The 15477-nt window shown below is 45.0% G+C and overlaps 2 protein-coding genes across 3 annotated transcripts; both read right to left on the bottom strand.

The window, feature by feature from the left end:
* Positions 1-733: 733 nt before the first annotated feature.
* On the bottom strand, positions 734-9108 carry LOC135391542 (uncharacterized). Of its 2 annotated transcripts, XM_064621833.1 has the most exons (21): positions 9009-9108; positions 8844-8924; positions 5268-5460; positions 3669-4633; positions 3409-3475; positions 3134-3302; positions 2952-3078; positions 2691-2763; positions 2557-2629; positions 2423-2495; positions 2289-2361; positions 2155-2227; positions 2021-2093; positions 1887-1959; positions 1753-1825; positions 1619-1691; positions 1485-1557; positions 1217-1423; positions 1083-1155; positions 949-1021; positions 734-887 (listed from the first exon to the last, which is right to left on the bottom strand). In XM_064621833.1, exons 3-7 carry the CDS (start codon positions 5458-5460, stop codon positions 2958-2960), a joined length of 1515 nt encoding a protein of 504 aa, XP_064477903.1. In that variant the 5' UTR covers positions 8844-8924; positions 9009-9108; the 3' UTR covers positions 734-887; positions 949-1021; positions 1083-1155; positions 1217-1423; positions 1485-1557; positions 1619-1691; positions 1753-1825; positions 1887-1959; positions 2021-2093; positions 2155-2227; positions 2289-2361; positions 2423-2495; positions 2557-2629; positions 2691-2763; positions 2952-2957. The 2 variants fall into 2 exon arrangements, with proteins under 2 accessions (XP_064477903.1, XP_064477904.1); XM_064621834.1 differs by lacking the exons at positions 734-887; positions 949-1021; positions 1083-1155; ... (9 more) ...; positions 2557-2629; positions 2691-2763 and having other exon boundaries at positions 2994-3302.
* Positions 5906-8170, bottom strand: LOC135392433 (uncharacterized). The gene has a single exon (XM_064623145.1). The coding sequence runs from the start codon at positions 8168-8170 to the stop codon at positions 5906-5908; it is 2265 nt and encodes a 754-aa protein (XP_064479215.1).
* Positions 9109-15477: the final 6369 nt, after the last annotated feature.

Below are 15477 nucleotides of genomic sequence, written 5' to 3'. Positions count from 1 at the left end.
CCGTCTGTTCACATCTGTACGTCGCTCATAGCCATAGTTGCTTCGCGGCGCTAACACCCAATAAAAAAAAAACCTTCTATACCACTGTACCCTGTAAGTATAGGGTACAACACCTCTCTACTTATAAGGTACGCTTTCATACAATGATTACGCCTTCTTTTTTTCAAAGGTACGCAGTGTTTTATACGATACGCTGCTATTTCATAAGGTACAGGAAGGGTTCCGACACGCGTACCTTATGATATGTACCTTATAAACAACCTCACCATTGTCCGTCACAAGGATAAACTCGGAGGGTCCTTCTCTCACATGCCATAGCTCTCATTGTGCACACTGTTAAAAATTTCACCGTAAAAAAACGGGCAAATACCTGGCAGCAATGCTGCCAATTCTTGCCCGTTTTTTTTACGGTGGCCCGTATTCAATTTTGCCCGTTTTTTGTTACGGTATTTGCCAGTTTTTTTTAAACTGTCATCTGCCGTAATATTTTACGGCAAAATACTGTTCATATTTAATTTTTACTGCAGGTTGCAAGCTGTAGTAAATATGGTGCAATGCATGCTCTGTGTCACGTACTATGAATCGTGCCGAAGCGTCATCTTGAACATACGTAGTCTGCATGTGGTCATGTTAATGCATGCTGCAAGCGAGCTCGAATTAGCTAAGTGTAATACCAGAGACGTGGAGACATGTCTCTGTGCAATGTAAGTAATGAAGCAGACAGACCTACTGTGTTAAATATTTATTGAGTGCAATGATGATTATGTATGTTTTCTGGAAGCCCTGGAAAAGTCTGGATGTGAGATGCGCTTGCATTCCATTAGCACAGCATAAGAGTGGCCATGTGCCCTATGTTCGCCCAGTCGCTGATGGAACACTGGAAAAAACTGGAAGAGAAGCAGCATGTACGCGTCATGATCCCTCGGGCAGGACAAGAGAGGCACGTACCTTCAAAAAACGCAGCATAAGAGTGGCCATGTGCCCTATGTTCGCCCAGTCGCTGATGGAACAGTGGAAAAAACTGGAAGAGAAGCAGCATGTACGCGTCATGATCCCTCGGGCAGGACAAGAGAGGCACGTACCTTCAAAAAACGCAGCATAAGAGTGGCCATGTGCCCTATGTTCGCCCAGTCGCTGATGGAACAGCGGAAAAAACTGGAAGAGAAGCAGCATGTACGCGTCATGATCCCTCGGGCAGGACAAGAGAGGCACGTACCTTCAAAAAACGCAGCATAAGAGTGGCCATGTGCCCTATGTTCGCCCAGTCGCTGATGGAACAGTGGAAAAAACTGGAAGAGAAGCAGCATGTACGCGTCATGATCCCTCGGGCAGGACAAGAGAGGCACGTACCTTCAAAAAACGCAGCATAAGAGTGGCCATGTGCCCTATGTTCGCCCAGTCGCTGATGGAACAGTGGAAAAAACTGGAAGAGAAGCAGCATGTACGCGTCATGATCCCTCGGGCAGGACAAGAGAGGCACGTACCTTCAAAAAACGCAGCATAAGAGTGGCCATGTGCCCTATGTTCGCCCAGTCGCTGATGGAACAGTGGAAAAAACTGGAAGAGAAGCAGCATGTACGCGTCATGATCCCTCGGGCAGGACAAGAGAGGCACGTACCTTCAAAAAACGCAGCATAAGAGTGGCCATGTGCCCTATGTTCGCCCAGTCGCTGATGGAACAGTGGAAAAAACTGGAAGAGAAGCAGCATGTACGCGTCATGATCCCTCGGGCAGGACAAGAGAGGCACGTACCTTCAAAAAACGCAGCATAAGAGTGGCCATGTGCCCTATGTTCGCCCAGTCGCTGATGGAACAGTGGAAAAAACTGGAAGAGAAGCAGCATGTACGCGTCATGATCCCTCGGGCAGGACAAGAGAGGCACGTACCTTCAAAAAACGCAGCATAAGAGTGGCCATGTGCCCTATGTTCGCCCAGTCGCTGATGGAACAGTGGAAAAAACTGGAAGAGAAGCAGCATGTACGCGTCATGATCCCTCGGGCAGGACAAGAGAGGCACGTACCTTCAAAAAACGCAGCATAAGAGTGGCCATGTGCCCTATGTTCGCCCAGTCGCTGATGGAACAGCGGAAAAAACTGGAAGAGAAGCAGCATGTACGCGTCATGGTCCCTCGGGCAGGACAAGAGAGGCACGTACCTTCAAAAAACGCAGCACAAGAGTGGCCATGTGCCCTATGTTCGCCCAGTCGCTGATGGAACAGTGGAAAAAACTGGAAGAGAAGCAGCATGTACGCGTCATGATCCCTCGGGCAGGACAAGAGAGGCACGTACCTTCAAAAAACGCAGCATAAGAGTGGCCATGTGCCCTATGTTCGCCCAGTCGCTGATGGAACAGTGGAAAAAACTGGAAGAGAAGCAGCATGTACGCGTCATGATCCCTCGGGCAGGACAAGAGAGGCACGTACCTTCAAAAAACGCAGCATAAGAGTGGCCATGTGCCCTATGTTCGCCCAGTCGCTGATGGAACAGTGGAAAAAACTGGAAGAGAAGCAGCATGTACGCGTCATGATCCCTCGGGCAGGACAAGAGAGGCACGTACCTTCAAAAAACGCAGCATAAGAGTGGCCATGTGCCCTATGTTCGCCCAGTCGCTGATGGAACAGTGGAAAAAACTGGAAGAGAAGCAGCATGTACGCGTCATGATCCCTCGGGCAGGACAAGAGAGGCACGTACCTTCAAAAAACGCAGCATAAGAGTGGCCATGTGCCCTATGTTCGCCCAGTCGCTGATGGAACAGTGGAAAAAACTGGAAGAGAAGCAGCATGTACGCGTCATGATCCCTCGGGCAGGACAAGAGAGGCACATAACGCAGCAGAGTGGCTGTGACATTAGGTCAAATCAGCAATGCAACAGTCTTATGCAGTTGCTTGGAAAACTGAAAATAGTACTGTTTGCAAAGAGACTGGAGGAAAACAAATAAGATGCTCATCTTACCAAGTGTTAAACATGCCACTCAAAGTGCGACAGCTTGTCGACGAGTCGCAGCACCTTTTTATTGACAGGCGTGCGCTGCCTCTTCTCTGCTCTTGAACCCCGGTCAGGGTTTATCCCGAGAAATGTCCTGCGAGGACATGAAGAGCTATACAAAAACAGCATGCATGGCTGACAATGTGCACCTCTGCAGGAACTCCAGCAATGCTTGACTTTCTTGGGCATATACAAGATTCAGCACATAGTGGAGAGCAAACCAGACGCTGATTGCCGTGATAAAGTCATCGATGAGGTCTGTGACAACAATCTTGTCTACACTCAACATGAATGAGGACGGGCACCATGCAGAATCACCTGTTATATAATAATCACCAACGGCAAAAATTGAAAGACACGAGCAGGTCCGATGGTACCGGACTATCAATTCACATGCATGTACCAGAAAGCTCTGAAACCTCACCAATAACAATAATTCTTGGGCTTGCTGGAAGGTCAGACTGCTCCACATCACGGGCAGTACAAGGATCCTGTAATGTATTGGGAAAATATATATTATATTCGTTGATTTCTCAACGTATGGTACAAGCATGTGGTACGAATGTGAATGAGATGGTACATGTTCTCATCACTTATGGCAACAAGGTAGTAATAGGTAACAGTATGTCAGCTAGGAAGCAGGTGTCATATCTGTCATTAGCATGTGACATATATACCACTTACGCCACGAACAATGAAGACGGCACCTTCATTTTCCTCTAAGTAGTGTAACAGGAGAAGGGTCACTGCGACTGCCTGGTTTTGCAGTTCTGTGCCTGGCGCATCTTCCAGCTCCGCCAGGATTTGCGTGGCAGCATCACTTTTCTCGCACTGTTGTGCAAATTTCAAAATGCTCAGTCCCTTTTCCTTGAATGACACTGGGAGCACATCCTCGACGTGTATGCCAACAAGCTCGTGAAAGTGGATGAACATGCCGTCGGGCATGAAGAGGTACGGCCATTCCGACAGGAGTTCAGGGGTCTTGATTTTCGAATCGATCATTTTCCGTTGCAGCAAGTATGTCGCCTTCATCTCCGCTTTGATGTCATCTTTTTGACCAGTGTTCGTCACATACCAATGTTTTAGCGTTTCTTTTTTTTCTTCCAAGCACTCCTCATCAATGTTTTCAGTGGTAGAATCCTTGAAGCAACCGTACATGCGGGCCTTCTTTCGTCCACTCTTCGTCAGATCCGCCGTCTCACCAGAGCAACGGTTCTTAAAGCGTACACAGTTTTCGGTCCTAAAGACCAGCTGATTAAGAAGCGAATCGTGACCCGTCCCAACAACCGTGCCTTCAAAGGCATCTTGAAATGATGCTGGATACTGGCCCACAATTCGTCTTGCAATAATTTCGTAGTGTTTCTTGAGTGGGCGCTCACACATGGCTCTGGCTTGGTCAACTACCAGACGGACCATTTCACGACGCAGCCTGCTAGACGGGCGCTCCTTTTTCTTCAATGCGGATATTAGTTGTGGTGGCATGCTTTCCCAACAAACTTGGAAGTTTACTGGCCAGTTGGGGTCCACGTTCGAAGCTTTGCTTTCACACTGATGTTGTTGGGTGTCCGGCACTGAGGGGACTTGCAAAGGAGATGTGCAAGGTGGTGTCGTGCTAAAAGAGGAACCTGACTCAGGAACAGAGCCATCACCTGTAGATATATTTACAACACGTATGTATGAGAAACAGCCAATTACACTGGTCCCACTAAGGGAATACAAACAGAAAGGTTAATAAACTATCAAGGCTACAGCATCCCTAGTCAACACAAAATATTGCAACACTGTTGCGGTAATACTGTGCAGTGCAGTGTTGAAAGCATGTTGCCAACTGAATGAAATTAAAAATGGCAGTGATCGAAAAAGGAATGTATTTGTTAGTTTCATGTTCCGCCTCTGAATATCGTTTTGGTTGGTTCGTTCTGAATGAAATGTTGTCATGTCACGTCTGGATGCTGACACAGGGTTACATATACTGCGTTGAGAGAGCATCGCAGCAATGTTGACAAAGGAGTGTTTTACACATCACATTGAGGAAACACTGCGAACACATTGACAGTGCGGATGGACAGTTGCAATAATTTTACCATAAAATTTGTACAGTGTGGGCGGTGTTGCACCACTGTAACATAACACTGGCGATCATTTGCATTGCAGCAACATCATTTTGTTGCGCATACAATACTGCTGCAGTATTATTGCAACAAATTTTGTGGACTGGGTTCTGTAGCAGTCACCTCAAAAACTGCCTAAAATAAGAAACAAAAGCAAATGCTAAGTATTCACCTCTCTTTACTGTGGAGAGGAATCTCCTAATCTGTATTGGTTTCAGCACCCCACGAAGGTCTGGCTCTTCTAAGAACCTCAAATCTTCCCCTGTTTGAACACCGATTTCTTTTAATTTTGCAAGAACTGTGGAGACTTCCTGATCCGAAAGTGCTGGCAGGGCAGTAGAGACCTCGAGCTCAACAATGTCCATCTGCATAAGGTACAAAATTGTGCAATTATGAAAATTAGCAATTCCAGCAAATTGAAGCTCAGTCTTTGAAAAGAGGACTTAGCAATGCAAATTGGCAATCGTAGGTCGAAATAAAGCCGCACGGTTACTTTAACACAAGATTCACATTTTACCAATGGCAGAAATAATATTGAACGTGCGACATATGCAGCTTAGGTTCACAAATACAATTTCCATTAAGCAAGCATGTGAAGAGACGTAGAAGGATTCTCACATCAAAATAAATCCGGGTATCTTATAAGGGCCTTCCTGACACGATGTCTTCCAGGGCAAAATCAAAACAAAATATTAACGCTGAGTACAAAGAGCTTGATCACAAGTAGCCTTCCAATTCCCTGCGCCTCATCCAAACTCCCTTTAACAGGCACTTCAAGCGTTGAATAACCACTCATTAGCCACAAAATTACTAAATAGGAATGAAGTGTTTCTGCGATATGTATCGCTTCCCACGGACGACATATGAAGGCAGCGGATAGAAATCAATGAGATTGTTCACATTCACACAGCAGTACTGTGAACATTCCTCAAGTGTGTAGATGCCCAAATGACTCTGAAAGTTTCCAACATGGCACTTCAAAACAAGGAAGACTTCAGTACCACAAAGAACGACAAAGGTGATTCTTCCAAAAGCCAAATGGTCGTCATTGGTGACTGCAACAAACAAGCCTTCAGTATACGTTGTGCCCTTGTAAGTCACCTGACTGGTAACAGTACTGTTCTGTTCATCGATGCCGCATGACTTAATGGATGATTGGATACCGGCACAATATGCTGAAATCTGTATTGGCATCACGGCTTTAGTGGAGATGTCGGGCTCAAAGAATCCGTCTGAGAGGAGGTGCGCTTGGAGCATTTGGTGCCTTTGCACAAGTGTCTTACACAAGCTTTTGAAGTTCTTCAACTTACGGACGCAGTGCTTGAAATAAGAATGCTTACTCTCAAAGCGCATCGTCCACAAGTTGATGAGTGGCCCAAACTGAATCATGAGGCGAGGGTAATGAAGTAGGTAATGGTGCTTTGGCAGCAGTGGTGACGACTTGAAAAGTTCTTTCCTGTCACACAAGTACTCCTCAATTAGAACCTGGAGGTATGCTACTGTACTATTGTTTAGGCATGGTGAGCAGACAATATCTACAATCTTCCTCAAGGTCAATAATAGACACCATACAGGGTCTTCAAAATCCTGCACATAGTGGCCGATACAAAGAGGCAGCATTCTAAGTAGGGTCCAGGTTGATGCAGCTGTTCCTGCAATCTTCTTTGCGTGTTCGGCTACTTCGTATGGTTTACTGCTTGAATCTGAAGCCATGTACTTGAAATTCGCAAGTTCATAGTTCAGCTTCGGGTAAGAAAACCACTTGCGGACCCTCACAAAATGTCTGATGTAGAGGGCCAGGTCACAGGCGACTATGCCTTCAAACAGGTCATGTCCTAAGCAAGGGGGAAGTCCTGGTTGGCAAACATGGAAGAATTCCAACTGATTAAAACAGCTGTTTGTCTTTACACCCTGTACGATTGTGTTGCTGCTCTCAGCATTGGTAACAGCAGCTTCGTAGCTCTCCGTAGTACGCAGAACTCCAAGCTCTTCTGGATGCTCCACGAAGTGAGCACGCTCAATATCACAGAAACGACAAAAATGTAATGATCTGCTGAAGCTTTCCACAAATCCTCCAATGCTGTGCTGTCCCAGGTTATCTCCAATGATACAGAAGATGCTGCCTTTGAAGCATTCGTTCCCAATGGTGATGCCATTATGTTCTAAGTCCTTGAGGTCGGCTATTAGTTTGGCAAATACTTTGTCTGCGCCAAAGTTCTTAATGAGACTTTCCCTGTAGAGTAGAGTTAGTTGCAGGTGATCGCGTGTGGAACGGAGATGCTTGAGAAAGTTAGCCAAGGTAAAATACACTCCGACGATCTTGTGTTTTTTCTTCGCTGGTCCAAGAGGATTAACCACCTCAAACGCATCTTGGTATAACATAATCTCAATTTGGCGTGACCCACTTGCAGTGTGAAAAAATGGGTGTTCTTTGTGCAACGATCCATCTGTTATATCTAAGAGCTTGTCTCCGTCACCTGCCTGAACTGGTTGCCTGACGGCATCAAGAACAGCTGGAGTAGAAAGCAGATGAAGAAGGGTTTCTTTTATGGGGATGTACTCTGCAAAGCATTGCTTGTTGTTACTGTCACGGCCAATCAAAACGGACATCCCTTCAACTGGCGAGAACTTTTCCTTCAAGTATAAAGTGCGAGTGTGTGTAGTGGCAAGTCTCGTCGCATGTAATTCACCGAATACATCGCCACCCTGCATTGCTTCCAGGAGAGAACGTCCTTCGAGTGCGTGCGCATCATTCCGTAGGTTCTCCTCGAGATGAGCAGAAATGCAGGACAAGTTCAAGTGATGGACAGTTTTCAGTTCGTCTACAATGCACTGTATTGTTGAAGCGGGAACAAGCAACTTGGCCTGCAGCCTCAAGTAGAATCGAGCGAGGCTCTGCTCCACACTCTCTCTGATGTTTGTAACTCCTCTTGATGGATTCTCGTCACTTGCGTTAATGTGCTTACTTGCACTCGTTAACCCTTCTTCGATGTGTTCCATCACGTCTCGGTTGCTGGGGCCTGGGGCATCATTGACAGCTGCATCCTCAGAGGTGGGATTATGAGTTGCTTGCATAGGGGCATGGCTTCTACTGATGTGGGCAGAAAACGAGGAGACAACACGAAACCTCTTTTGACAGTTATGATATGGGCACTCGATTTCTACACCATCATGAATATGCTTTTTCAAGTGCGACACAATCTGTGCAGCTGTCTCAAACGAGCGAGAACACGGGGGTACATGACAGAGGTTGCTAGTGTCCGATTGCAAATCAAGTCGTGGCTGCCGACCAGAACTACTTCTGTGACACCTTAAGATGTGGCACCTTAAAGATAGATACGTCACAGTTTCATACGAGCATGAGCCGTGGCAGCATGGTATTCTCGTCGTCTGATGAGCCTCATTATGATGCTGAACGTAACTGGCAACAGATCGAGAGACACATGAGCAATGCCGACACGAAAACATTGGTAATGCACGGGGTTATCAATCCACCAAAGCGAGATGAAAATAACTGTTGCATCCCAAGATCAGTAACGAAACGTGTAGTCACAATGGAAGCACGAGTACGGAGAAGCAAGCAACGGGACCACAACAAACGCACAACAGAAACTAATTACAAACGACAGTAGGCACTGTGACAAGGAGTAATATCCCCATAAAACGAATCTTGCTCGTAATTTACAGCCTGAAGTGCACTAATTTTGGGATAATCATTAAGCCCCTCGTCAGAAAGAATGATTTTTACCTTCCTGTTCGCGGCGTCTCATTCACGTCCTCTCCGGCGTCTTCTGTTACGCCCGTCGCCCTCGTTGGTTTTGTACTGCAACTAGAAACAAATGAGCCTCGTCCATGTCCACACTACTTCGTTTCTCGATCTCTTTCGCGTACAAAAGATGTCAAGAAGCCTTACCGCAAATTATTGTGACTTTACTCGTGTCGGTTCTCCACAATGCCAACATGGCGGTGACGGCGATTTGCAGTATTTTGAACTCGGCCGGACCGCGCTTCGGAATGGCCGCGTGGTGGCGCCCTATCATCCGTTGTTTTACGCCGATTCAGCCGTATTTGCAGTTACGGTGGTATACCGTCAGGATAAACAGGCAGACACCAGTGGAAACGGCCGTATTTTTTTACAGTGCAGAGTTTTGCGATATGCCGACGTGAAGGCCAGCTGTTATCTATGTGTGATATGAATACCTGTCTTACTTAGTGTAACTTACCACGCTAAGAAATTGGCATGAGGGGTACTGTGTATCCATGTTTGCCATATTGAAAAGCGTCATAAGCTTTCCATCGGGCGCGTATTTTAATGAACCAAACATAGCCATAGTCGTCATAATAATAAAAAAAGAAATCGTGAACATGGCAATAGAACAGAAAAGTGCAGACCGACGGACAACACGGTGCAAAGCAGGGCTGGGTACTATTATAATACTTTGTGTAATAATAGTATTACTGTAATACATTTTTGTATTAGTATTACGTATTAAAATACAAATTTTAAAAATATATTTGTATTAGTATTATAATACGCAGAAACGCGTATTACAAGTATTATAATACCCCAGTAATACTTCTCGGATTTTGATGTGTTCGTTCACCCCGAATGCGCTATCAGCATGGTGATAATCCGGTCAGTTGGGTCAGCACACCACACGTTTTTGGTCGTCATCTCTTTGAACACGTATTCTTTCAGGGATTAGTCAGTGTACATTCTCTGGTCATAAAATTCCACAGGAAGAAAGGAACGTCTTTTGGCATATTCAATATGCCACAAGACGTTCTTTTCTTCGACCATACAGGAAAGCACTCGAAGCGGGGGCGGAACCAGACTCTCGGTTTGAGGAGGGGTTGGGGTTCTTTGTCGGGGCGCGTAGTAGGGGAGGGGAGAGAGGGAAATCCAATGTGTAAACTGAGTGTTTTCCCCCAACCAGGATCCACCACCGACTCAAAGATTGAATTTTTGAGAAAATGTTATTAAAGCCAAATAATCAGTAATGCATATATTGTTTCATACAACAGGCACTGTAAATCGTGTAATAAATGTTGTGTACGCCCTGGGCTTTTCAAAGTTATGTACTCCTTTATTACCATAATGTATTATACTGCAGTATTAGTATTATGTATTATAATACACATTTTCTAAAAGTATTTGTGTTAGTATTATAATGCATGTTTTTGTGGAGTCTTATGTATTAGTATTATAATGCGAAAAAATAGTATTACTGCCCACCCTTGGTGCAAAGAGTACAAAATATACTCAGTCATGACGGGTGGCGGTGAGGTAATCAACAATGTGTGGGCTGCTGCACTGAGAACCAATGCCAACCTTCTCTCTCCTTTTATATTCCATTATTTCGCTGTTTATTTGCACCCCTTATCGCTGAACATAAAAGGAGTAGCGGTGCCTAAAATAGAAACAAAGAAAGGAAATAAAAAACACACACGCGCGCGCAAAAAAAAAAAAAAAAACCCTCGGCAGGCTGAATTTGCGGCCGCAACAACCGGCTTGATCCCACATAATCGTGTGCGGCTGCCAGCGCTGCTTATTTCCACCATAACTCTTCATGGGAACAGAAGTTTCTGTTCTTCTTTGGCACGTGTATAGGGCTGTTGCGCTAAAGTTTGAGGCGGGCGACTGGAGCGCCACTCTGACCCCTACCGTCGGAATGCTACGACACGCGGCCGCTCTCGCCCCGTATGCATAACTGATAGCAACGGGTAGGACGCGTCAAAGAGTGCGCCGTTCTTTTTGTATTTTTTCCGAAATCGAACTCTATTCGAATGGAATCGAACTCAACTAAAAATCGCAAACTGCTGTTGTGTCGTACGCATAGCAGCAAGAAGGTGGCTACGGCAAAAACTTGCCTGCCCAAGAAAAGTCCCCGGAAAAGATGTCCCCGAAAGAAATGTCCCCGACTGGCAGCGCTATTCCGGCTGCCGGCGATATGCAGACGGCTGTATTATCTACTCCAGAACTAGCTAATCCTTAAAATATTAAGCCCTGAAATAATTATTCCTGACTGCTGCCGCCGTTGACCGTTTTCAGTCATAGGCTTACATTGCGGCTATGGGTGTAATTATTGCAGTAGACAAATATCGGCATCCGTTCTAATGAAATAGAACACAAAAACTTTGACCAGATATACTTTTCGTTTTCTTGTATTTGCTTTGCAGTTTTCTGCTTTTTATATTAAAAGTCGACTGTGCAGCTGATGCTTCGGATAATAGTCGCTGTGTGACAGTAAGATCTCAAGTCTAGTGTCGACGAAAACAGACACACACAGACAGAGTTTGGACACATCTGTATGTGTCTGTTTTCGTCATCCTTAGTCTCCGGGTCTTACTGTCATTAATTACACTCAGCAGCTGACTTGTTTTTATCAATTCTTTCACTGGGTCGTCGTCACCAGAAACTCCATATATACATATACAAAGAAAAAATATAGCCGAAGCTCTTTCGAGCTCTTACGAACATATACATATACAATATATAGCCTCGTGTATATGTGCACAACCTTTGTTTCCGTACGCATTAAGAAAAAGTTAGACGTCTCTTTGAACGAGGCGGACATATGATAGCTGATTCCAAATCTAAATAGTCGAGAAGTTCGCTCAGAGGTCCCAGGAAAGAGCAACTGTTTGGGTGTTGAACCACAAAACAGTTTGTTTCTTTTAGACGTCCCGTTAATACATATTTACATCGTGCCGCGCATTGTACATATGTTTCAGCGACTTTTTTAAAAATAATTTGTCGATCCTTTTGACCTTTTTTCTATCCGGAAAACAGATGATAAACGATAACGCCACACCAAGGTAGCCAGCGTAGACTGAGTGTCGTCTGCTAGGGAGCGGCCGTGTGTTGAAAAGGTCGCCGCTAGCGGCGCTGACACACAAGGTTGCTGCGCCACCTGGCCCAGCGGAACAGGCCTATAGGCATCGACGTGTTGTACCGAGCGTCACCACTCCCGACAGGAGCAGTGCGCGCAGAAACAGCACCGAATTTTCTATTTTTAGCCCAAACTACAACGTGTGTCACGCGGCGCTGGTGCCGTCGAACTGCATGAGTCATACCTCCTTGAGTAGTGACTTCTTTGCTCTACGCAGCGATATCAAAATTAATCGTGCATGACACGCACTTACAGAGCTGTGAGTGTTACAAGGGCGACATGTTTTCGTTGCATGCGGTTTTCGCATGTGTACCCCCATACCCAAATGAAAGACGTTTCACGTAAAACAAAAATAAAAAGAAAAAAATACAGTGCCTCAAGTCATTGCCTTATCTCTGTCTGTTGCTTACCACTATTTCTGAAACTGTGACGCACAGCACCTGTGTTGTCACAATGCATGATTCTCATCCACTGTCCACGACATAGCATACGATATTAATCGTACTGCTCCCTTTCCTCCGACGCATGCGTCTAGCTGAACTGGCTACCGTTCTCCGCTCGTGAAAAGTTTTTTTTTTTTTTTCGGCCAACCAGGCGGGAGGGAGCCGGTAAAAATGTCCCCGGAAAAAAAGTCCCCGAAAAAAACGTCCCCGGAAAAAATGTCCCCTGTGGAAAGGCTACCGGGAGCTCCCGAAAGAAACAAAATAAGGGTGTTGAGGTTAGGATCGCATGGTATTTAGACGGCAGTTTGTTGCAGCACGTTTACTGAACATCCTGTCATTGTTCATGCTTATTCTGTGCTGTGAAATGAGGTTCAACGTATTTCCAAGCAATAAGCTGAAGGTCCCCGGAAGAAGTGTCCCGTGTGGAGAGGCTACCCGGAGTTTCCCCAAAAAACAAAATCGGGGTGTTGAACAAGTGCAGAAAGTTGGGCTCGTTGATGGGATAGCACACTGCAATATTTGTGGACATGAGGTACAGACAGAACTCCCTAACCTAGGAAGACGTCGATACATTGCAAGGTTGTCTCTGTTTCACAAGTTCATTCATACCATTCCGCCTAGCATTTCCCCTATCACTTGTTCTTCCACAATCTTTCCCCGCTTCGACCATTTGTACAAGGTAACTCGTTTCGCCTTCCACACTGACATCTTTGCTAAACCATTTTTTGTAAGACTACTATTAGCTGGAATGATCTTGCCTTGAATATTGCGGAGCTCAATGATCACACCACGTTTCATAGGAAGATATCATCTACCATTTAACCATTCACAAGTAATCAATTGATTCCTTTGTTTTCGCATCCTTATTTGTCAAGTGCATTTATTATACCTAATGTCTTTGCTTATGCTTGTTATATTCATATCTGTACAACCCCACCCTCCCATGCAATGCTCGCAAGAGCCTTTGGGGTATTGTAAATAAATAAATAAATAAATAAATAAATAAACAGGCGCCAGAACAGAACGTGCGACTGAACAGAACGGGGTGTTGAGAAAACGATCGCATAGTATTTAGGCCGCATTTTGTTGCCGTACATTTATTGATCGTCCTGTCATTGCTGATGCTTATTCTGTGCTGACAAGTAAGGGCCAACGTGTTCTCAAGAAGTAAGTTGAAGGTAAGCCTGTTCACAATGACCGTCTAAGGATTCATTTGCTGTCGCATTTACATGGTGATGCTCACACAAGTATGCTTTAATTTATCTATAGAAGCAATAGGAATACCGCCAAAAAAGCGTGTAAAGCTATCGAAAATGGTTAATCAAAAAATTAATTAATGGGTTTGTGAACCTGCAGTGAACCTGCAAATGCGGCTTCGGAATCTTTGTACGCAGTACACACCGGGAGAGAAGAGCCCTTTAGCAATTACTTCGCGACATTGGACGGACGATACGGTTTTAACGTCAGCCGAACACATGTGGATCAGGAAGTACATGAATAAATATAGAATTGCAGAAAAAATAAATAAATATAATGTGCGGCATTTCCTTCTACTCGCCTCACCGTTGTTTCGTGCCTATTGAGAATAATATCCTTTATTCACTCTCGTAACTTACTCTATTCCACCCACAGTTGTAGGTATGTGATTGAATTTTAAATACCTTCTTTGGCATGATCAAAAAGTCGGTGCATTGTTTTGCGCTATAATCTTACCTGAGGGGCTGGGAACGTTGACATTTTTTTCGCGAACATTTTTCTCGGGACATTTTTTCCGGGGACACACACCATTTTTGAAGACAACATGTACTAATGCAATATTAGCACATTGACAATAGATAGCATTTGCCAGTGGGACATGAGTTGTGGCTAGGATAGCCCCAGTGGTGATTCAGTTACTGCATATGTGGTTTTACTCGCGAGGAAAATATTTTCGCGTTTTCAACGATTCCTGTGTTCGCTGACACTTAAATTCGCGAAGACGGGGTTAAAGCTGCTCTTTGCGCATAGTGAACTGACAGTTTTGCGGGAACTTCAATTCGCGAGCTGCTTTGGAAACGCGAAAAATAGTTCCACGTAAAAAAAAATAATAATAATAACTTATACAGTATTCAGACCGGCGAGGGTGGAGACGCCACAACAGCCTTACGACGCGTGGTGTTTGGAGCCGTTAACTGCTGGCTAAATGGTGTTTATCGCGCGGTACCGCGTTGTTGGTGTGATGTCACTCCTTATTTTCTTTCCCCGTAAGAAACCCTGAGACTGGGGTAACCACACAAATACGAGTGTGTTATTATGGAAACAAGTGTTTATTATGGAAACCAGATATCGCCAACTTGCCTGCTTTTCAGCCGATCTTTATGGTTTTTTTATCACTGATCATGCTATTTTTTTTTTCAGGTTCGTTCTCTCTCTTTTGTCTGGTTGCGCTCGCTCGGCGTAAATGGGAAAGAAAAAAGTTACTCCCGAATGGATGCGCCAACACGAACAAGACCAAACTGATAGTTAGATAGTTGTGAATTCACGTTCGCCAGACAAGATCATGAGCGTCGCCGCTGTGAACGGTCTATGGATTGTTTTCGGCTAACTGAGCGTGCTTTTTCGGCAAATTGCTGCGTGCTGAAAATGCCACGCAGAGGACACGTATAGTGAAGCGAATCGCCTTGATAATTTTTTGCTAGTCTGTTATTTCACTGACGGTAAACTCAGTTTGGACTGACTATCCTTTAAAGGTAGGTTTCAACTCCACTGGCAAGCATTAAAGATGTCGACCGCATAAGCCAACGACGCCCCATAGTAAACATTAAAATACCACCGTAGTCAGCGGTTTTACCTTGGACAAATCCTGACCTCATCGTCATTCATTTATCGTAGTCGTTACCTTGGGCGGAATAATCCACGTCATCGACATATTCACAAACGCATTTCTTATTTCGGATCGTAAGGGAAGAATTTACTTCGAGTGGAATGTCTCTTCACGTACGGTTTCCCTCACGCACTTTCCCACTTTGACAAAATAACCTACGGGATAAATCCGACCAGTGTGGGT

Source organism: Ornithodoros turicata, chromosome 4 (assembly GCF_037126465.1).
Source record: "Ornithodoros turicata isolate Travis chromosome 4, ASM3712646v1, whole genome shotgun sequence".
Classification (NCBI taxonomy): Eukaryota; Metazoa; Arthropoda; class Arachnida; order Ixodida; family Argasidae; genus Ornithodoros; species Ornithodoros turicata.
This window is presented reverse-complemented; position numbering and strand designations above follow the sequence as displayed.

Coding starts and splice junctions, on each gene's coding strand:
- LOC135391542 (XM_064621833.1), bottom strand. CDS start 5,460: ATGGACATTGTTGAGCTCGAGGTCTCTACTGCCCTGCCAGCACTTTCG. Junction 3,476..3,668: donor CCGTCTTCATTGTTCGTGGC/GTAAGTGGTATA, acceptor AATACATTACAG/GATCCTTGTACTGCCCGTGA. Junction 3,079..3,133: donor TTGCTGGAGTTCCTGCAGAG/GTGCACATTGTC, acceptor ATGTCCTCGCAG/GACATTTCTCGGGATAAACC.
- LOC135392433 (XM_064623145.1), bottom strand. CDS start 8,170: ATGCAAGCAACTCATAATCCCACCTCTGAGGATGCAGCTGTCAATGAT.